Source organism: Cupressus sempervirens, chromosome 4, assembly GCF_028749045.1.
Source record: "Cupressus sempervirens isolate cs-2001-9-10 chromosome 4, ASM2874904v1, whole genome shotgun sequence".
Classification (NCBI taxonomy): Eukaryota; Viridiplantae; Streptophyta; class Pinopsida; order Cupressales; family Cupressaceae; genus Cupressus; species Cupressus sempervirens.
Window position 1 is genome coordinate 805,667,182 of NC_143121.1, and position 24,418 is coordinate 805,691,599.

The 24,418-nt window shown below is 36.0% G+C and overlaps 1 protein-coding gene across 1 annotated transcript in view; it reads right to left on the minus strand.

The window, feature by feature from the left end:
* The window catches only part of LOC149563843 (cycloartenol-C-24-methyltransferase-like), a 200,084-nt gene that overhangs the window by 35,978 nt on the left and 139,688 nt on the right, over nt 1–24,418 (minus strand). The window contains exons 6-10 of the mRNA XM_089828252.1: nt 3,801–3,855; nt 3,532–3,579; nt 3,223–3,306; nt 2,912–3,028; nt 2,700–2,783 (exon numbers count right to left, since the gene is read on the minus strand). Coding sequence (XP_089684378.1) covers nt 2,700–2,783; nt 2,912–3,028; nt 3,223–3,306; nt 3,532–3,579; nt 3,801–3,855 — 388 coding nt within the window. The remainder of the gene's footprint in view (nt 1–2,699; nt 2,784–2,911; nt 3,029–3,222; nt 3,307–3,531; nt 3,580–3,800; nt 3,856–24,418) is intronic.

Consider the following 24,418-nt stretch of genomic DNA (forward strand, 5'->3'; position numbering starts at 1 on the left):
ATCCTTCTTTCTTGGTTACTTAAACTCCTTCCAATTATATCCTATACACATACTTTTCCACATATGCAAAGTTAAAGCTTGAAAGACCATGTTGCATCTTTTTTTGGTGACTAAAGAACAACAACATATAAAGAAAGTAGTCCCAGACTTTGAATATTTCATTGATGAGAAATTTTCACACTGTTAAGAGGTTTTGAAGGTCCAAATCATTTCCATGTCACTCATGTGTTTGCACTCATGGTGGGTGAGGGTTCTTACTAGCTTAAATTTTTTTCCATATCATTGGTAATTTGTGACGTTGGCACTTTTAGAATACGTTGACAGATTTCTCAAATTCTCTTGTCTTTCTGTGACACTACGTAATTTGTGATGTTGGGCGGGTTTTGGAACTTTAAGGGATTTCCTTGATAGTGTCATTTTCTCAGTACTTCACCAATTTCTCACATTTTCAATTTTTATGTATTGATGAGTTGAGATTGATGAACCCTCCCTTACTTAGTGGACTCTCATGTTTATCCATGCTTTCTCTAATTTTGAATATTCTCAACCCTAATGATTTCTACTCATTTCTCTAGAGACATGAATGATTTTGTGATTGTTATATTGGATTTTGAATTGTGTGCTCTTTCACACTACCTTTTTAGAAGGGCTTCTAACTCAATACTTTTACCCAAGTTCATAGTTCTATTGGGAAAGACTCAAAAGCTAAAATGCTCAAGGGTTGGAAAAAAATCTTTGTTGTAGGCCTAGCCAAACTCATTGCTTCTCAATTGGAACACGAGGAACTCCAAGGGACCAACATCAGAATTACAAAGAAATCTCAAAAACCACAAAGGGCCAAATGGACACAATAGGATAATCATCCTTCCATTATCTCTTCTTTTCCTCTTCTTCAACCCTTTCATTATATCTTCTTGGATGTTGAGTGGTCCAAGGTGGCTAACTTTTAAGTATTGTCACTCCTCTAGAATATCCTTGCTCCATGGTTGGAAGGATCTTAAAGTTTGGCCTAGATGACATTTTTAGACAATAGGGAAAGCACTTCAATTTTGGCAGATAGACTATATAGTGTTTTGGAAGATCTGAATATTTTTTCTTGGGCACACAATCTTAAAGGTGAGCATGCTTCTAGGCTTGGTTATCATTTTTTGGAGCTGCGGAAAGGAAGATATTTTGAATTACCTAGATGTAAAATAATTTGGAAAGTTTGGTTGGCCTAAGTGTGATTTATTGCTATGCTTCTTGAGTCAAAATAATTGCCTCACCTTGGAGAATATCTGTGAAAGAGTTTTTATGGGCCTTCCATTTGTGTTTTTTGCACTAGTAAGGAGGTATGAGTAGATCACCTTTTTCATTATGCCCCTTTGACTGAATTTGGGAGTAGTATGGGTAGACACCCTACTGCAACTTCTTTTCTTTTGGCTACTTTGGATATGGGATACTCTTTTATCCTCTGGTAAGTCTGGTTGTAAAGAAATTGCCACATGTTACAAAATGTGCTAAAGGAAGTTGTTCCAGTTTGGCATAAATAAGGGGTATGTTAAAGGAGACTAGTTAGGCTAAATTATGTGATGAGGATCCTCTTACTTCTTTGGATCTCCTCATTGCTAATCACTTGGATCAGTCCTTTTCTCTTTATTCACAAAACAGGTTTGGTCCCAGAGTTCAGCAAGTCAAGAAAGTGAACCATTTAGGTTAGTGATCTCCCCCTCCAAATGATTTCCTTAAAATCAATACATATGGGTCTTCAAGGGGTAATCCAAGTCTAACAGGAATTGGTGGTACTGGTTGTGGAAATTTAAGCTCTATTTGGTTTTTCTTTTCTACTTCCTTAAATACTCATTCTAACAATTATATGGAAACTTGGGCTATTCTCTATGCTCTTCAGAAACCCTGTGTATGGGTTTGGGAAAAGCTTTTTGCAAGATGGACTATGATTCTTGTCACCCTTTTGAATAGTGGAATTTTTTTTGGATTGCTCTTGGAGGCTAGCTTTGATGGCTAAGCAGGTCCTTTGGAGCTAATTGGGATTTCTCTTGGAGGCTACCCTGGTGGCTATGGTGATGTACAATTTAATATGTTTAAGAATGAATGTGAACCTTTTTGTTAGTATGGCTCTAGATGTTAAGTAGTTAGCTATAGATGCACCCTTACGTGTGATCTTTTTTCTTAAATCAATATAAAAAGGTACATGAAAAGGAATCAATGTAAAATAAACATACATATAAGATAAGGAAAACAATGACCAATCCAATAATAACAAAAGCAATAGCTGTTGCTAAAGTTTACCCTTCTCATACTTTGTCACTTGCATAAGCTCAAAAGAAGAGATGCTATAAACCCTGGAAAAGACATAGTTGTTGAACCTAGGAATTCTCATAAAAATTTTCAATGTAGAAATCCTTCCTCACCATGCATCTAAAAAATAAGTCTCGACATAAGTTTTTTTTAAATTACAGTCAATGAACTTAAGGCTATAAGAATGAACATGCCAACCAAGTATGACACTTCGGGTTTCAATGTTGAAACTAAAAAGCATCAACCTACATTGGACAAAATAATTTAAACAAATTGAAATGGAGCACCTAAATCAGGGATCACTAAATGTCCTAATCAACCAGTTTTTACTGTCTACAGTAACGACCTGGTATTTGTACCAGTTATGCTAATGTTTATGGAATAAGTATCATAAATATTACCTCAAATCCAGCAGATTTTAGAGCTTCTAGACACTGACTTGTGGTACGGATGTCAGACAACCCATCCCCAAGTTCAATCTCTGCCTGTCATTAAATAATTATGACAACAAAAATCAGAGATACTAGTTTCTTGTGGAAGTACTATGCTCGAACTCTAAATGATTCTGCCATAATTTAATAAACAGACAAACTTCATTTGGGCGGGTCCAAACCTTAATCTTTTGGTGTTCTTCATTCTTTGGATCAAAAGAGTCAGTCATACACCACTCATATGCTGCAAATAGTTGACCGGGCTTAAGTACTCTTCTTATCTCTTTATAGCAGTCAACCTTACTCACCGGTTACATAAAGTTTGTGAGTATGGAGAATAAGGCATACTAGTCAAATGTAAAATACTATAACAAGTAACGAGACACTAATGTCAACTTCTCAGTCAGTTACAAAACACATTTCATGATGAAGCATAAATAGCAGAAATGCAAATTTGCACATCTTAATCAATAGATAAATCTTGCATACTTACCAAATCTGGGGCATGACAAGTAGCCTCAATTGCATATATCGCATCAAAAGAATCATTTGCAAAAGGCATCTTCATGAAATCTCCCTACAAGTTATATATCACAAATCAATTCTCGAAGAAATATACTTTCATAACAAATGTTTAGAGAAAGCAGTTAACTGGTAATGAGCAATCTTCAAGCACTTCAATGTCGATGTGTGTATATATCTTTTTCTCACCAATCTAGAATTAAGTTGACTTGAAACTCTAATCTGTGATGAAACTAATACATTAATAGTCTCTACATAAACCATAGGAGAAATTGTTTACCTTTACAAAGTCACAGGTTCTATCGACTCCACAGAGCCTGTTCAGTTCCTGAAAATGAAAAACTTGAGCAAGTTGGTAGGGTGCACCAATTATTGAATGGATAGAAAACAGAACCGCTTTATTTTCCAGCACATTCTAGTCAATATAAGGTTGTACGTGCTTTAATATCACATTATTATAATTACATGGTAGATATACATTGAAGGACAAAAGGAAGACATTTTCAATTGATAATTAAATCAGAAGCATTATTTCTAAGGGGAACTTACTATTCCTCTTGCTATTTGGTAAGCATTATTGTTCAGGCCTGTTATCGAAGTGCAGCTGCAGACAAAGACACATGGTAATAATGTTATATAATTCTCCAATCAGAATATAAATGTTTTGCATGCTTTTAAGAAAATTAACCATAATGTATGTAAGTTTTATCCAATGAATATCTAACAGTAACCACTAAAAGTAAAGGCACAGAATAACTTGTTAAAGAAACAAACGGGTGAGGCTGTGATTTTAGTACTGTAGTGTTAAGAGTCTAATGATTATGTGGTATACTTTTTATGATTTTTCTTCCTAATTTTTTCTCGTACTATGAAGCAAAACTTTGTATGTTAAATTTGTGTGATTTGCTCAAGATGTCCAGAAGTCCAACGCTGCACTGTTTTTCTATTCTGCAATGTTGGAAAAAAGCCCCGCTCAGACTGACAATGAACTGACCACAAAGGGGTCAGTAGTTCAATTGGTAGAGCACTCTAGCAGCAAATGGAAGGTTTTAGGTTTGATTCCTAATTGGTCTATATGAGTTGTATCTCAACAAATGGTATAAGAACCAAGATAGGAGCCACAAACACTTGGTGTGTGGCTTTAGAGTTGCGTTGAACATAAGTCGCATCCCATTCTGATAATGGATTGGTCATGAAGGGGCCAATAGCTTAGCTGATATAGCAATCGAACAAATTAGAACCTTTAGGTTTGAGGCTAGTTGGTTCGTATGAGCTGTCACTCGACATAAAACAAAAGGGAGCAAAGAATAAGCGAAGAGTCAAAAAACCCAATAACAAGTTCATGAGACATTAAAGCAGGATCCTTACACACATTTGCAGTTTCATAAGTGCAAGAAGACTCTTCAATCCCAAGTGATACATGGAATCAGAGAATCTGTTAAATGTGTAAAGTCCAACAGCACTGAACCATTAATCATCTCTTCATAATTGAGAAGTAAAAAACATTTCTATAAGAGACGAGAAAAGGCTCTGTTTCTGTTGTAACAGTTAATAAAAGATATTGCTTTTCTTTTCTTGTGGATGTAGCCATATATTGGTGAACCATGTAATTCAATATTTTCATGCAAAATTTTGTGTGTTCTATGATTTCTTAGTTCTCCTCCTGTTTTCCTGTTTTTAAAATCACTCAATAATTGGTTTTAAGGTTGAATGAATTTGAGTAGAAATGAAGGACATAGATATGTAGTTTACTGAAAAATTCTTGGACCAGTACTTCAGAAAGGTGGAAATTGCAAATGGAAGTGTTGTTGGTTCAAAGAGATCATTCGATCATGATGGAAGGCAAAGCAAAGAAGCCAGCTGCAATGTCTGATAAAGACTGGGAGAAATTAGACAAGAAGGCAGCAGCAACAACATGTCTCTCTATCCAGTACTGTGTTATTCAATGTTGTCACAGAGAAACAAACAAACAGATTGTGGGAAAAAATAACCTAAATAACATGGCTTCTGCATCAAATAAAGTTTGTCTAATCAACAAATTGGACAACTTGAAGATAAAAGAAGGCGGTAATTTGTCAAACCATTTAAGAATAAATACATTGATCAGCCACTTAGATTTTTTGAGTATAAAATTGGATAATAAATCAAGGCCATTTTGCTATTGTTGTCTCTACTCGATAGGGATGTAGTTGTTATGGCTGTCAGCAACTTGGTGTCCGGAAAGAAGGGAAGTGTGTTAAGTGTGATGATATTGTAAGAACTATTCGGACATGAGAAGGAAGAATCAAAGTACGTCATCAAGAGAAGCTTTGATAAGAGGCAATGGGGGAAGATCACAAGAATGAGTGGGGTATCCTATTAGAAAATCAAAGGCTAACAAGAGGTTAAATTCAAGAGGTAGAAATAATAATTCCTAGTGTTGTGTCAAAGACGGCCGCATCAAGAAAATATACTAATCTTTTAAGAAGGCTGAAAATCAGTCCAAAGAACATGAGCTGAAAATCAGTCCAATGTACATTAGATAAATACAACCCAGGATGCTGGTTTGGGTCTGGTTCTAAGTTTGGGTACAAAGGACTGGTTCACCGTTAGGGCAAAATTTTGAAAAGGGGTTTGGGTTCATTTGGGTTAGTTAGTACAAAAACATGTAAAAATTACACATGTGCACATATACATATTTATGCAGCCTAGAAGCATGAGTTAAAATTATAATGTCACATGGTATCATAAAAACATTTAAAATTAAAACACTTGTAAATTTGTAGTCATAGCATCATGAATCATGATCATACCATCATATCCTTCAAGTTCAACTTCAAAGATTCAAAAAATTAAAATTAAAACATAGAATTAGTTCAAGTATCATTGTTTGAAGTTCAACCAATGGACTAAAGATTTAGTGATATTCTTCTCTTCATCTTCTTCTTCTTCATTGGCATTAGTTGTCCCACTAATAGAGCTAAGGCCAATGGTATCAACTGCACCAATAATAGTATTGGCGTCAAAATCTTCAAATTCATCAAGTGCAAGCTGAGAAGTGGAAGCATCCAAGTCCACAAGCTCTGCATTTATATCCCATCTCTTCATCTCCCCTTCATTGTATTCTTTACTCTTGGGTGGGATAAGATGCAAGTTGTAATGCACGAATACTAAGTACTCCGCTCTTTCTGTTTGCAATGTATTGCACGTCATTGAGTGAATAAAGATATGTGCTTCAATTTCTTTTTGATGTAGATGAAATAGCACCTGTGAAGGCAAGACAAAGCAAACAATAAAAATAAAATTATTAATCTTATATTATAATTTTGATTGCAAGGGGCTATAGCATTTGGAATCTTTGGCCATGGAGGTACCACCAACTATGAGCATCCTTCCTAAACCAATGACGAAGAGCATCACTACTTAGGCCTCTTGCATTTACAAACTCTATGAACTCATGCATAATCAAATCTTGCACATCATCATTAGGAAATAGTCTTTCAAATGCTACCTTGTACCCATCATACACTTCTAAGTCTCTATAGGGTGACAACCTTCCTGGTAGATTAGTATAATGGGATCTATAGTATTTGGGCGATAATGCATAGGCAAACAAATGTAGAGAAGTGGTCATTTTTTCCCATCATTCTACAATTTTGTCTTGCAATTGTTTGAAGAAGGTCTCTTGGGGATCTAACTCTTTTTCATTTACAAATTTCTTGACCTTCTCAAGCATTGAGTCTATTCATGTTAGTGTACCTAAGCATGGTCATAATGGGCTCGATGAACTTAATGAAATATTCCACACATTTCCACCATGAGTCATCCAATATCCTTTGCTTTATTTTGGTTGCCTTCTCACTATTGCTTTGCCTCCATATAGCCCAATCGTTGCTAATTACCATATTGCAAAGTGCCTACACTTGCACAAGTTGTCTCAAGATGATTAAATTTGATACAAAATGAGTCTCAACAACCTAGATAATTAGAGCCAAAAAAATATAACTATTAGATACATACTTCATAATAGAATACACATTACGCAATCAAAATATTGTTGTGAGGTTTTCACACCATCCCCCAAAATTTTTGGAGGACCCCCTTTTTCAGGCAAGCCTTGGCAATTTTCATGATGTTGGAAATTTTATGATTGCCTTAGCAAAATTTGAAGTGGTCTAGAGGTTTTTTGAATTGACAATTTTTATACCTTGGATGTCTTCGGGCCAGGAGGGATTTGTTTTGTTTTCACCTACTACAAAACTTGATTTTCTAGAACATATAATTTCATCCTTAGGCAAGTAAAATTCAACAACATTTTTTTGATGGTTAAAATAATATCTGACAGGACAAATTTGCAAATTTTGGACTCAGATGGATTTTGAAAATTTGATATAATTGCATGAGCTTGAGCATTTTCAAAGTGAATTTGTTAGATTTAGTCATTTTGGAAAATCTTGAGTTTTTTCGGTGAAAAGGATTTCTGATAGTGAAATTGGATTTAGAGTTTGAATTTTGATTGCCAGGAAAATGATTTATTTTGTTAAAAAATCGAAATTGTATTATGAATTTGAAATTGGATTAAATTGCAATATCTCATTAATTTGGTTGAAATTTTGCCTAGAGGATTTAGAAATGTTAAAAAAAATTGGTAATTTGAAATTGGAAATTGATTTTGGCTTGTTAGATTCAATTTTAATGATATTTTAATTACCAAAATGTGGTTAAATAAAATTTTTGACATCTCCTAGGCTTACATTGTTTCTATTTCGCAATTCTAGATTAAACTGGAAATTAAATGGTCCAATTTCACTATGGGACTTAATTATTTTAATGTTCATTTAAATTTGGGCCATTTTTGGAAGTCTAACTTAAATTTTGTTTCCCTTTAGGCAGGCCGGCTCACTCTGGAGATCAACTGGAGGATATAAGGTGTTTCCCTCCTCTTATTTCCTCATTCATTCTTTCCACCTCCTCTTGCAAGATTGAGTGATTTTCTTCTAAAGAGGCAAATTTCCTAGTAAGGCAATTTTTGGGGATCTGATTTTGCATTTTAGCAACGATTTTCTTCTTCCTTGGATGGGTGATTTCTACCCTAAGGTGATTTTGGAGGACCAGATCTAACTTTTGCAAGTTAGGTGATTTCTGCCTTGGGTCCAATTTGAAAGGGAAAGCCTAATTTTTTACGAGATTGGCAACAATTTTGGGATCTGATTTTTCCTCCTAGGGCTGCAATTTTTGGGAATTCAAAATTTTGATTTAGGGCAGATTTTGCAAGCAATTCATTTGCTAGGGCATCATATTTTGGAGGAGGATTGTGTAATGTCCCCATCTTTTTAGCATATCAGTGGAGTTCTTAGCCTTTACATTTTAATTTTCTAGAAGCACAATTAATTATTATATTGCAAGGGAGAAGCTTCTAGCAAGTGCATTAATTATTGGGAGGGGGAAACTTCTAGAGAATGCAATTATTAAATATTTTATTTAATTATTGTATTGCAAGAGAGAAGCTTCTAGCAAGTGCATTAATTATTGGAAGGGGGAAACTTCTAGAGAATGCAATTATTAAATATTTTATTTCCTTCTATGAGGGTCAAGGAAAAGTATAAAAAGAGGCGAGAGCTTCATTGTTTATCATTCGATTTTGTGAATTGCATTTGATATCAAGTTGGGAGAAGAAACTAAGGTTTTCGATTTCAGCCAGCCATTCAAGAACATCAACACTTCAGTGTTGCAACCATTTGAGGTGGTGAAATATCCATTGAATTTGGTATTTGGGAGAGTTTCAATTTAGGAGTTCTATTTTGTGCTTAAATTGGAGAATAAACTTTGATTGCTATAGTATGCATGCAGGATGCCACGCTACAGTGTCTATGCTTGATTCATTTCCATTCTCAGGCATCACTATTATCATTGTACTTCATCAGCATATGATTTTGCTGTAATAATTCAGAATCAAAAATTTTGGCATCATTGTTACATCTCATTTCCATATATTTGCACTACTAATACCAAAAGAATTGCATTTGAATATTAGTTCCTTGAGGGGATATTACAGTGGTATCAAAGCTTGCTTGCAAAGTGTTTGACGAAATGTCAAACAAGTAAAGTATAAAGATTTTTTTTTAATAAATGTTTGAAGAAGTTATAGCCTGTTGGGGTTAGTATAGTGGTATCAGAGTAGTTTCTTGCAAGCCTTACATGGTTTATGCAGCCACCATTCAATTTAGTTTACAAAAGAAAAAACAAAAGGGCTCTATTTACATAGGGAACCAGCACAGCTGAGAACATGGATGATAGACATTCTCAAAGTCCCCCCAGAATTATGAGAGATGATGAGGCTTTACAATAATAGGATAGGCTTCTACAGTCAATAGAGGCAAGTACACAGGCAATGATGGCTATGATGCAACATTTGATTGGAGAAAATAGGAGAAATAATCATAATAATGACCAGGATGACAGGAGCATAACAAGATCACAACATAGGACTCGATCTAGGACAACTAATAGACCCATACGTCCTACATTCAGGGAAGAAACTCCAGCACTCACACTTGATGCTATGGTAATAGATATTGCAAATGAACTCTGACAAGTGAGGAATGAGTGGGATTCATTACCAGCATATGTACAGGATGGATGGACATTTGACAGGTACTTGAACTACAGAGCTGCCAGGTAGAAGCAGGCAGATAAACACAGTGAGTTGCAGTAAGTCACCAACAAGTTGGAATTACCCACATTTGATGGCAATGGGAAAATCACTGTTCATGCTTGGATTCATAAGGTGGATACTTTCATATCTTTGAAGACTATGACAAAATTTGAAGCACTCAAGCATGTCACTTTACACTTAGATGGGGCAACTCATAATTGGTGCACACATCGCATGGTCACATTGCAACACAATCAGGTAACCACTTATTAGGAGTTTGCAGATAGATTGATAGAAAGGTTTGATAAAAAGGATCCTGAAGTTTATTTCTAGGAGTTAGCCCAGTTGAGACAGTCAGGAGGCTTAGAACAATTTATCAATGACTTCCAAAATCTTGAAGTGATGGTGCCTAACATTTCAGAACAGAGGCTAGTCATTTTATTCACAGAGGGATTGACTGAACCACTCAAGGGGTAGGTAAAGGCCTTTGATCCTCCTACATTATAGGAAGCCATGAAGAAAGCCTGTAGTATGGAACTTGCAGCTTTGGCAAACCAGTTTAGTTCGAAGGGTTCTTCATCATTTAGAGATAACAAAGGGGGATTCAGCAAGTGTAAAGAGAAGGTTAGTGACTCAAAAGGCAAGTTAGCTACACCTTTGGATAAGGTGACACTTAATGACTTGCGTAAGAAGAAGCTATGCTTCTTTTGCAAAGGTCCCTATGAGTTTGGTCATGACTGTCCTATGAGGCCTAAGGGGAAGGCTAACCCGGTGATGTGGGCTTATTATGAGAGTTTGGACTCAGATAGCTCAAAGCACCATGATGAGGATCCTAATGAGACAGAGGGTGAACAAGAGGTAGATAGTGTTGAGAAAAAAGAGGCTCCAGAGCTACATTTACAGGAGGCACATCTATCTAGTATTCAGAGAGAGGGATCTTTTAGACTTCGGGGAGTCTTTTCTAGACAAAAGGTTATTACTCTATTGGATATAGGTGCCATGTATAATTTCATTGCTGCATGATTTGTGGAGAGGTGTGGACTCATTACTAAGGAGTTTGAGGGATTGAGAATCAAGGTAGCTAATGGATATACTCTTTGTTGTGATAGGATGGTGCAAGATCTACCTTTGCCCCTAAATAACTATGAGTTCAAGGTGGACTATCATGTGGTCAACATGGGTGACATGGACATAGTACTTGGGATGCAATGGCTACATTCTTTGGAGGAGGTTACCCTAAGACTGAAGGATATGGAGATATGATTTGAGGTGGATGGTAGGACTCATGTGCTGAAGGCTATCCGTAATGGTGATGTCAGGACTATCTCATTTAGGCGGATGGAGAGATTAGCCAAGCATGATGATATAGAGTGGGTGGCAATATGCACCTTGATGCCTACCCAGGAGGAGCAGCATAAGATTGAATATCATCCAGATATTCAAAAATTGAGAATCAAGTATGAGAAGGTATTCAGCGAGATTCCACTAGGCAGGCCACTAGATAGAGGCATTAAGCACATTATCAAGTTGGAGGAAGGTGCTAAACCTATCATGATCACACCATACCGGCACCCAAAATGACTCAAGGATGAGATCGAGAGGACCATGAAGGAGTTGCTAGCAATGGGACACATTCAACCAAGTAAGTCACCTTTTGTGTCTTCTGCTGTTTTGGTAAAAAAGAAGGATGGTACTCTACAGATGTGTATTGATTATAAGGTGTTGAATAAGAGAACTATAAAGAATAGGTATCCCATCCCATGCATTAATGAGTTGATAGATGAATTTCATGGGGCTTTTTATTTCACAAAAATTGATTTGAGATCAGGCTATCACTAGGTTAGAGTTCAAGAGCAGGATATTGAGAAAACTGCTTTTAGATGTCATTGTGGGCACTTCGAGTTTATAATCATGCCTTTTGGTTTGACTAATGCACCTGCCACTTTTCAGTCCACTATGAACAAGTTCTTTCACCATCAGTTGAGGAAATTTGTGCTAGTGTTCTTTGATGATATTTTGATCTATAGTAGGACTTGGCAAGAACATTTAGAACACTTGGAAATAGTATTGAGCATTTTATAGATGGGGTTCCTTGGTCTATGTGGATTCTATCACAGGTTTGTTAGTGGCTACTCGCAACATGCAACACCTATGATAGATTTACTGAAGAAAGGGGCATTTGTGTGGACTTAGGAGGCACAAGACTGTTTCATGCGGTTCAAGGAAATAATGACTACATGCCCAGTATTAGCATTGCCTGATCTCACGAAGCCATTTGAGCTTCAATGTGATGCTTCTAGAGAGGGAGTTGGTGCTATACTTGTGAAAGACAAGCATCCTATAGCTTATGAGAGCAAGAAACTTAGAGGGTCTAAGAGATCATTCAACATATATGATAAGGAGATGTTGGCCATCATGCATGCCTTGGCCAAATTCAGACAGTATCTTGTGGGTAGAAAATTTTGTATTAAAATTGATCATAACAGTTTGAGGCACTTTTTGGGACAACGGGACCTAAATGATTGTTAGTAGAAGTGGGTGAGTAAGTTACAGGCATATGATTTTGATATCACATATGTTAAGGGGACACAGAATGTTGTTGCAGATGCTTTATCTCGTAGGCCACACTTCACTTCTATGATTCAAATATCAAAGGATTGGCGACACTTGATTGTAGAAGAATATGCTAGAGACACCTGGGCCTCTAAAATAGTGGAGGGAAAAATGATTGACACTAGGTACACTCTTGTAGATGATTTGATCATTTACAAGAACAAGATTTACTTAGTCATTGGATCAAAAGTGAAGCAGTTGATTTTGAGAGCACTCCATGATTCACCTACAACAGGCCATCCTGGGTATTTCAAGACTTATAGGTTGATTTTAGAGTGGTTCACTTGGAAGGGGCTTAAGGCTGATGTTTTGTAGTATGTGTGTGAGTGTCTTATTTTCCAACAGAAAAAAAAAGAGCACACTTATCCAGCAAGGTTCCTACAACCACTTCCTATTCTTGATAGGAAGTGGGAGTGCATCTCCATGGATTTTATCACAGGCTTTCCCAAGGCCTAGGGGTGCAATTGTATCTATGTGGTGGTGGATAGGCTAAGAAAATATGCTCACTTCTTGCCTATCACTACTACATACTCAATAGCTTAGGGGGCAAAGGTCTTCTTCAGGGAGGTTTTTAGATTACATGGTTTTCCTCAGAACATTGTGAGTGACAGGGACATCCACTTCATGAGTCACTTTTGGTAGGAGGTATTCCAATTGTGTGGCACTGAGCTTACACCTAGCACTAGTTATCACCCATAGATTGATGGTCAAACGAAGATTGTGAACAAATGGGTGGAAGGGTATTTGAGGAATTATGTGGCAACTCAGTAGTGAGCTTGAGTCAGATGGATATATCTCTATGAGTATTGCTAGAATACTACATACCATATGACTATACAAATGACACCCTTCATGGAACTTTATGTTCATGAGGCACCCATTTTCTTAGATTTTTTTTTGGGTGACAGTCAAGTACCCCATGTAGGTGAACTATTACACAAGAGTAAGGATATAGTTGCTACTCTCAGGGACAACATTGCTAGAGCTTAGAACTAGCAAAAGCAGTATGCAAACCAGAAGAGGACTGAGCGTAGTCTTGAGGTAGATGATATGATCTACCTCATGTTGCAGCCAAGCCATGCCATTATGGACCATTTAGGATCGTCAGGCGAGTTAGTGAGGTGGCTTATGAGTTGGAGCTTTTCGTAGATAGTAGAGTTCACAATATGTTTCATGTGTCACACCTCAAAAAGGTATTGGGTCAGAATGTGGTGCCTTCTGTAGTATTACCTCCCTTGGATGATGAGGGAAAATTGATATTGGTGCTAGAGGCTATCATTGATTTCAAGGAAAGGAACTTGAGGCGGTGCACTATAAGGGAGTATTGGGTGAAATGGAAGGACCTGCCAGTTGAGGATGCGACATGGGAGAATGAGGAGATTTTTCAGCATTCGAACTTAAAGTTTCTTGAGGACAAGCAATTTTAGGGAGGGTGGACTGTAATGTCCCCATCTTTTTAGCATATCAATGAAGTTCTTAGCCTTTATATTTTAATTTTCTAGAAGCACAATTAATTGTTGTATTTCAAGTGAGAAACTTCTGACAAGTGCATTAATTGTTGGGAGGGGGAAACTTCTAGAGAATGGAATTATTAAATATTTAATTTAATTATTGTATTGCAAGAGAGAAGCTTCTAGAAAGTGCATTAATTATTGGAAGTGGGAAACTTCTAGAGAATACAATTATTCAATATTTTATTTCCTTCTATGAGGGTCAAGGAAAAGTATAAAAATAGGTGAGAGCTTCATTGTTTATCATTCGATTTTGTGAGTTGCATTTGATATCAAGTTGAGAGAAGAAACTAAGGTTTTTGATTTTAGCCAACCATTGGAGAACGTCAACTCTTCAATATTGCAACAATTTGAGGTGGTGAAGCATTCATTGAATTTGGTATTTGGGAGAGCTTCAATTTAGGAGTTCCATTTTGTGCTTAAATTGGAGAATAAACTTTGATTGCTACAGTATGCATGCAGGATGTCATGCTAAAGTGTCTATGCTTGATTCATTTCCATTCTCGGGAATCACTATTATCATTGTACTTCATCAGCATATGATTTTTCTATAATAATTTAGAATCAAAAATTTTGGCATCATTGTTACATCTTGTTTCCATGTCTTTGCACTACTAATATCAAAAGAATTACATTTGAATATTAGTTCCTTGAGGGGATACTACAGTGGTATTAGAGCTTGCTTGCAAAGTGTTTGACGAAATGTCAAACAACTGAAGTATAAAGATTTTTTTTTTTGATTTTTGAAGAAGTTATAACCTGTTGGGGTTAGTACAGATTGAAATTTTTGAGATCTGATCTAAACTTGAAGAGGCCTGATTATTGGTAAAGGCAGATTTGAGGTAAGATTCTCATTCATTTTTAGAGGTGAATATTGGTTTTAAAGGTGGATTTTATTCCTTGTTCTTTCTTGGTTCATTTCCCTTATCTTCTTCTTGCACTATTCATCCAACACTTTATCATTTCCATTGATAGATTGAAGTTTGGAGATATAAGTGTAGATTTCATGATAGGACACTTAGAGAGGCAAAGTAAGTTAGACCACTCTAGGATTTAAGTTTGGAGATTGATAAGTGTAGAGATAGGATTTGGAGAGATAGAAATAAGCTATATTCCATTGATAGAAAGAAGGTTGGAGATTGATAAGTGTAGTCCATATCATTTAGAAAAAAGGGGCAAAAATAAGTGTTTAGGATGGTAGATGCTAGTGCGAAAACGAATACCAAAAAAGATAAGGAAGACATGATGGCTAAGACCACCTTCTTCTCGAAAGTGAGAAAAATAAGTGATACCAATATTGGCACTGTGAACATGGTACATTTGAAGGATAGATTGAAGGAAGTACAAACCCTCATAGCAAAGAAGATCTACAAGAGAAGAATTGGACATGTGGTGGCTTTCCTTCCTACCTTGCCTTATCCAAAATTGGTAATGGAGTGTGCATTCCAGTTTGATATTGTGACTAAGTCCATCATTTTTGATGAAGGGAAGAGAGTGTTGGCTAACATTAGTGAACAAGTGGTCAAAGAGGTATTCATTGTTCCCTAACATAAAGGCATGACAGTGGTAATGATGGATCAGGCAACCAATTTATTTTAAGATAATTAGGAGGTTTACTTCATTCATCTAAAGTAGAATTGGTTATACAAAGGAAAGAAGGGAGTTACCAAGTCCTCAAAGCTCACCAGGTCAGATCTCAAATCAAAATATGGTGACCTTATTGTGCTTCTCTGTCAAATCATGGGTGTGGCTCAAGGTATGTAATTTGAGAACTGGATGTACTATTTTATTGATGAGATTGAAAATGGAAAGAGAAAATTTTATTGGTCTAGGATTATAAGTGAAAATTTAGAGTTGCAACTTAGGACAGTGCAAAATCAAAAGCAATTCTACATGGGATCCTATCTTTTCTATCTAATTGCAAGACTATATGAGCATTCTAGACTTAAGACCTTAGGAGTGATTGGCAGTAGGTTGGGGCAATGTTTGGTGCATAAGTGCTATCCACAGCTTCATTTGCACAACACCAAATATTATGAGATGTTTTATGATGCCTTTGCCATGAAGATGGTAAGGATATTACAAGGGACATCTACTAGGAGGCTCTCATCGGAAGCGAAGGCAAAAGTTAAGAAGTATGGGAGTTGGTTCATCTAATTTCCACAATTCACATATATTAGAGTACCAAGAAGCAAAATTTTTCCCAAGAGACTTCCAAGGTACCCACCCAAAAAGATAATTTTGATGGAGTTGGCTAGGCAACTTGAGCATTATGACAAAATAATGGAACTTAAAGGTGAGATAGGGATTACCTTCTCATTTGGAATAGGCAATGATACTTTTCCCAATCTTATCACCTTTGGAGTTGCGAAGGAGTTAGAATGGTATCATTTATGATGTTATAGAGAAAGATAGGGATTCGATCCTAATGGTCTTATCAAGGCATCTCACAAAAACACATTCAAACATATTCGCACTATAGAATATTTTTGGGCCAATGCACAGGATGACTTTCATGTGAGGAAGCTAGCTTTCTCAAGATTGTTAGTTGGCATGATGAGGGAAATTAGATGGAGAGGCCTGAATATTCCTGATCAAATGGAAGATGATGAAAATATGCTAAGAGAAGATTATGATACAGTGGATGGAACAGAGTTGGGTCTAGTGGATTGGGATGATCATCAGGATTCTTCCTACAAGGACAGTTGATCTACACACTGAGTCATGGTACAATGAGAAGTTAAGACAATTACAAAGTTAGAAGGTATGCCTTACTTATGAGAGGATGAAACTAGAGAAAGAAGGTCCAGTGGAGTTAGTCGAACAAAAAGGTGGGGGCAGTGGTCGACAACAAAGAGTAGTTAAGAGTAAGAAAAGAAATTTGGAGGTTGAGAAAAGTAAAGAACATTAGAAGCCTCTAGCAAAGAGATAGAATGCAACACTATCAAGAGAGAGCATAATTGAGGCTAGGAGTCGAGAGGTTAATATGAGTGGACAAAGGGTCTCGGTAAAGGTGAACTCTAATCCATAATCAAGTGGTTACAATGACAACACTGAATTCTCTCCTCTCTTAGAGAACCCACATGGAGATGATGTGATAGTCACTATTGAAGAAGATGATAGGCCACTTGATATTGAAGAAATAAACCAAGTGCTTGAGGCTGTTGGTGATGCTTTTCTAGTCAAACCAAATTCATATTTGGGGAGATGCACTACACAGCCATGGTTAAGGAAAATGCTTATGCCAAGAGGTGAGGTAGTGACTATCCAAACAGTTGAATATATTCAAGGGTTAGTGGAAAAGGAAGATAGTGAGAAATAGAGACAAATTGCAAAAACGGTGGCAAAAGTAATTAGGAGTAATGATGAGGGTCACCAAAAGGTTCAAATTGCTATACCAAAGGTTAGCAAAGTAGTGGATGAGATTATAGCCCAGGAGTATGAGATAATATATCATAACTTGGGAAGAATCACAGATGTCATGGAGTGTGAGGAGATCCAGGAAGGCATGGTTTCAATTAGAGAAAGGTTGAGGAAGGGAAACAAGAGGATTGTGAAGTTGGAGGCCAAAAACAAGTATTGGAGAGATTTCCAACCTACCAAATAGTTGCATCAAGAAGCCCTTCCGCAAGATAGCGAGAGGAACATAGAAGAGATATCAACTCACCTGCACGAAATCAAAGATTGGATCAATGATGCAATTCAAGATGGGTGAAATTTATTACCTTCCTTTATCTTGACATTCATGTCATTAGTGGCTACTAGAGAAAAATTTAGAACATTTGAAGGGGAATGGAAGGATTTCCTTCTAGTCAAGGACTTAGCCATTCCCAGGCTATGGACATTTATTTGGCTACCGAAGAGGTATTTGGAGAGAAACAAGTTGGTGGATGGAGGAATGAGTATGGTAGATTCTTGGTATGTTGCCTTGACCATCAAATTAAGGATACTTGAAGAGATACAGAATGAGATTATACAACATAGCCCAAGCGCTGACACTTTCATTTCAACCATGATGAGCAATGTTGGGGTTGCACTTGATTTTGAACTTATCAAAGAGAGCATTAATGAGACAGAGTTTGGGTTGAAATTGGATGAGTTGGGGAAGCTTTCCATCAAGAAGAAATATTTGAGAACCTTTGATTTCCTCAATGCCTTTAGCAGATATGCGAAAGAATATGAGAAGGATCATGAGAAGACTTTGTAAGCAGCAAGCAACATAATGAATTCAACTCAGCTCAAGATGAAGCAATGCCTTGCCCTCCCATGAAGGAAGTCAAAAATAGGCTAGCCAAGTTCATTTCCTTGGCTAAGAAGATGAAAGAAAAGGGTAGAATTATATTAGAGGATCATTTGATGTAAGCCCAAGTGGAAAATTATCCTTTCTTCTTGGGTAGGATAGGTTTTGATTCTGATTGGCTATCATTTTGATGCCTTCTCATTGGTTGCCACTTTTCCTTTTTTTTTCATTAGTACATTGATAAGGTGGCATCTTCTCATTGATTAATGGGGTGGCAACCCTAATTAGGGTTTCTAGGATTTGATCTAGATCATTGATTTTGCTTCTTAATCTCTACCATTGGTTGTAATTTTGGCCTCTATATAAAGACCATTTGCTCTCATTTCTAAGGGGTTGAGGAAAATTGTTGCTTCAGATAGTACCAAAATTTCTTCTCTTATCATTGTTGTGACTTGCATGGTGATCAAGAACACTTGGTGGCATGGTTTCTACTTCCAATAATTAAAGGGTTGAAGAAAATTGTTTCTTAAGATAATATCAAAATTGCTTCTCTTATCATTATTGTAAATTGCATGGTGATTAAGAACACTTGGTGTTATTGCATGGTTTCTACTTCCAATAGTTAAAGTTAAAGGGTTGAATAATTTTGTCACTTAAGATAATACCAAAATTGCTTCTCTTTATCATTGTTGTGACTTGCATGGTGATTAAGAACACTTGGTGTTATTGCATGGTTTCTACTTCTAACAGTTAGAGTTAAATTACATTAAAGTTGTTAAAGTAGATTTCTTTTCAAGAAAGTTGTTAAGAAAAAGTAAGAATAGATGGATAGTTGCATGGTGATATTAATGGAAGTTGATAAGGATCTATAAGCTAGGCCACTAGCATCCTAGAAGCTGGTTAGGAAGCCTTGCATGGTAATCTAGTCTTTTTACCCTTGAATCATTGCATCTATGAAGGTAGAGCCGCCGGTAAGCTTTCATCAGATTTGATCCCCGTCCATTTGCTAATCTTTCCATTCATAGGAGTAGAAGTAAAGTAACAAGTAGTGTAGTAGTTGGAATTCATTCTTAGAGAAAGTTTGAAAATTAGAAGCATTGCTGGTGGACATTCCCTTCATCATCACCATCAACATCATTTGGTGCTAGTATACATTGCAAAGCTAGAATCATCACCATCATTAAAAAAGTCCAACATCCTTGAATGAACAGTGTAAGCCTGCCTATGTGATTAACCAAAAAATCACATTAATATAACTGAGTTAGTATCCACAAGTGTAAGGAATGTTAAGTTTTTCTCATGTTCTTCATTGGTATTTACTTTTCAAGAGAGGGTTGAGTGTTTGATATTAGATATCAAGTATATGTTATGTAGTGGTACAAAACTAACATCAAAAAATATGAAAGTCATAAATTGTAACATACATTTATAAAAAAAATTGAATTACTAACTTGAGTTCAAGTTCACTTAGCATCAGTAGTTCTAAACATGAGAAATTTATAAATATTCCTTGAGTCATGTGGTGGTTGGTGAAGAACATCTAGATGTGCTCAGTGTCTACATACACCTCTTTGATCCACCCAATTTTATTCCTAATTTTTTGTAGCATATGATTTTGTGAATGGATCGTAGAAGGTGTCCAAAAGATATGTTGATATTGCTCTTCAACCAGCAATCTAGGAACTCTACAATTCTTTGCATTATCTGTTATGACTTGGACAATGTTTCTAGCACCCACTTGTTTAATGGAAGAGATGAGAATATTAGCAATAAATGACCCACCTTTTAGTTTCCCCTTGCAATCGATGGATTTCAGAAAGATTTCCCCTATAGGGGACACTACCAAGATAGTGATCAAGAGACAATTTCTTGTATCTTTCCACCCATATGAAAGAATTGATACCCCTCTCACAATCCATGAATCCTTTGTGGGCCGCAATTGATCATCAATACCCTTGACCTTTTGGAGCTTGATTGACACTTTTCAATATCTTCCAATATGGAGAGTGAACAACACTAAAAGGAAGCCCATTTGCGAACAAGTATCTTGCCACATCAATGTTGGCAATGTTTTCAAATTTGATTTTGAATGCAAAATTTAGTGGTCCCTTTTTTTTGTGTGTAAGGGGTGCTTCACTCTTAGTATCAAGGTCAATTGAGGTAGTATAAATGGGGGTCCTCTATCACAACATTTGTAGTGGGGGGTTACATTCACAATTCTTTGTGTTGTCCATTATGACTTGGGAAATGCTTCTAGCACCCACTTGTTTAATGGAAGAGATGAGAATATTAGCAATAAATGACCCATCTTTTACTTTCCCCTTGCAATCCACAATTTTCAAAAAGATTGTCCCTTTAGGGGACATTACCAAGACAGGATCAAGCGACGATTTCTTGCATCTTTCCACCCATATGAAACAATTGATACTCATGTCACAATCCATGAATCATTTATGGGCTTCAATTGATCATCAGTACCATTGACCTCTTGGAGCTTAATTGGCACTTTTCAACATCTTCCAATACAAAGAGTGAACAACACTAAAAGGAAGCCCATGTGTAAACAAGCATCTTGCCACATCAATGTTGGCAATGTTGTCAACTTTGATTTTGAAATGCAGCTTTTGTTGGTCCCTTTATTTTGTGTGTAATGGGTGCTTCACTTTCAGTATCAAGGCCAGTTGAGGTAGTATAAAGAGGGTCCTCTATCACAACATTTGTAGAGGGGGGTTACATTCCCTTTTCTTTTCTTTTTTTACTTTTACTAGTAATGGCTACATTTTGCCTATGCTCTTCTCTCTTTTGCCACCTCATGCTTTGTAATATATTTTAATACTATTGCATTTGGTATATGTGCACCTTTTCTCCAAGGCATTTTGTGACTCCTCTTTCAAGGACTCTACACAAATGGCTTGTCACATGGTAATATGAACTATTTCTTTCTACATCACAACCTTGACATTTTAGGCAACACCTCCTAGAAGGGGTCTTACAATATTAGCATAATTCCACAAAGGAGAATTAGAGTGGGGTGGGGTTCTATCTTTGTTCAGTATTGCCTATTGAGGAAGAGGTAAATGCAATTGTAGTTCCTTTTCTTATGACAAGAAATAGTATACATATTTAATATAAAAATAAAAGCAAGAGAATGACAAATTTGGGAAAGAAATTGATAGATTTTATGGGCAAGAAAGAGAAATTAAAAAATAAAAACTTAAACAAAAACAAAAGAAGATAGAACACGAACTTACCTTTTCTAATCATTGTAAGTTTTAAAAGGTATAGGATTGAGGCACAAACACTTGAAGAAGATCCACAAATCAATCTTCCAACTCCTTGCACAACCAAACTCTTGGATAATAGGTCTGCCCAAGTCTAACTGACCTATTTCTTGGTCCAAACCAACCTGCCATAGATTGGGCCCTATTTGAATCCATGGAAAAATTGGACTGGTTCGAAACATGCCTATTTTGGCATCCATTTTTGGCAAAATGGACATCCTAGAATAGAAAAAATGAAGAAGATGCAAGTGCTATTTTTCTAATTGCTAGGGAGGCTATAATAGATGTTTAGAATCTTTGGATGCTTGATTCCACAACTTCTTTCATGCTATTTCATGAGGGCAATGCTTCAAAAATTATCAAACTAGTAATTTTGATAAGGTTTATCTTAGTGGTAGTGAAGCTTGTGATGTTGGAAAAATAATTTTTTGTTTAAATTGGAAAATGGAAATAGTTGACTACTATAGGATGTCAAACATGTCTCTCAACGCTAAATAAGTTTGATTTTAGTTGAACAATTAGATGCTCATGGATAAAGTATCACTTTTGACTCAAGTATATGGAAAGTGACAATAGGAGCCTTGTTAATAGTAAGGCACTACCAATCAAGTTTGTGCTAGAGAGCTAGTTGAAGTCAAAGCCACAATGGTAGTTATCGACAGTAGCACACAATTTTGGCATAAGAGGCTTGATTATACAAGCCAAAATGGCCTTGAAATATTACATATAATGAATCAACTTCCAGGTTTGAAATTAATTTAGAGTTGTCCAAGTATTATATCTATGAAAAATAGAGGAGAATTGGCTCAATCAACTTCTTTGCTAAGGGACATGACAAGAAGATATGATTGTTGGTGTTGGTTCCCAAAATTGCAGATTAGAAATCCAAGAGCTTGCCACTTCTTTGATAGGACTTCCTAATTAGTTCTGACCAATGAACAGGAATACTTCTTGATCCCTCTATACTTCAGGCTCTGCTACACCTAGGCAGGTAAACCTTCACCTCAAATGCCAACTGTCTGGTTCAAGGCTTTTCTATAGCAAATTCAAACTTCTCAAGTTCTCCAGCTAGCAAGGTCCTCGAACTCAATTAAAATGAAAACTAGATGTTGGATAATGGTTGAATGTTTTGTATAATTGAATAATAATTAATTTGATGCTTGTAGAAGGAATATATAGATTTTATGACTTAAATAATAAAAAGGCTAGTGCCTCTGCTCATCCAAGCAATAGAGTCAACTTCGGTGAATTTTCACATACAACTTCATAAAGTTCTTAAGCACCTGAACTGTCAACAATTAAATAATCAAGATGTGATAGATCAAATATATATGTAGTCTTAAATTAGTCTAGATTGAATTTTAACTCCTGTAGGGAGACAAAATGGACATAGATACATAAATGATTTAATATTTCACAATATCTGCGATGATCAAATTTAAAATGCTAAATGATCATGTCCACTTATTTGATATTTAAATTGTATACAGAATTCTAGAAAATAATTACAAAGGACAATTCGACTGCAGTTTAAATCTCCATGCCTTTAATAACAGACAAAGAACAGTTTATTTTATTGTTAAAATAAAATAATAGAATTTATATTACAAAGTCATAATATAACCCTTATCCCTCTATACAAGTCATATAAAATACTTATTGAGAATATAAAATGTTCGGATATGTCTTTTTTGTTTCATAAAACTTCTTCTATTTATATCTTCATACTTAAGAGGAATATGACTTTTCAATTTCAAAAGTCATTTCTTTATAAACAAGTCGCACGCTTCTGATTTAAACAAATCATTGCTTTATATATTACCCTTTCTTAATTACATATCTTCCTTTATTATTTCAAAATGACACCACTTCATGATAAAATATTGTAATCTCTTTAACACTATAATTTTTGACCTTACACTACTACTTCAATAATAATAACATGGTTTCTGCAAAAGGCTTGATAGTTCCATGACATAGTCTCAGGATGAATTCATCAAGGCTCCATTGCTCGACTCCTAGCACATGCCATTAAGGGTCTATTTGGCTACGAGAATAGGAATAGGGAAATAGGAATAGCTATTCTGGAATAGAAAATGGGGGTATATATTCTTGTTCTCTATTTCGTTCAGCCAGAATTTGATGGGGAATTCACGAACCCAAAAATTTATGTTTTCTAAAATAAATAAAACTAGAATAGGAATACATATTCCAATTCCAACTGTTTGGGTGGAATTGCAAGACCTCATTTTTGGGAAAAAACTGGAATACGTATTCCTATTTTATTTCGTATTCTAATTCTGATTTAGTGCATCCAAACAAAGAATTCAAAATTTTAAGAATTTACATATGCCTATTCTTCTTGTATTCCTATTGCCAAATGGGCTCTAATGATTTTTATTCTTGTTGATGGTATTTCTCAAGTTCTTTTTCGTCGGTAGATTTTGCATTCTATAGCCAACTAGGTTATGCCATCAGAGATTTTATATTTTGTAGCTGATGGGTAGATTAGGATTATTATGTAGCCGACGGACCCCTTCAGGAAGGTTTAGCAGGTAGTATTTATACCTTGTCTAGGATCATTGTAAATCATCTTATCTTATTCACACAAAGGGCTCCTATCCAAAAAACTAGTTCTGTGACATTTGTCAGATCATGGGACATTCCTCAAAAGAATGCCCCTTCAACATGAAAACCAGAGGCCCTCAATAGGTGTTCCTAGTACAAGAGGCTTTCGCATCTGGAGGGAGCAGGAATACAAGCACAGAGGGTGCCACGTCTAGAGGATACAGGAATAATAGATGTGAGCAAAACAAAAAAAATGCAAATAATAACAATAATAATGGCAGGAGGAGTCGAATTCAGTATGATGCAAATGGATGATCAAT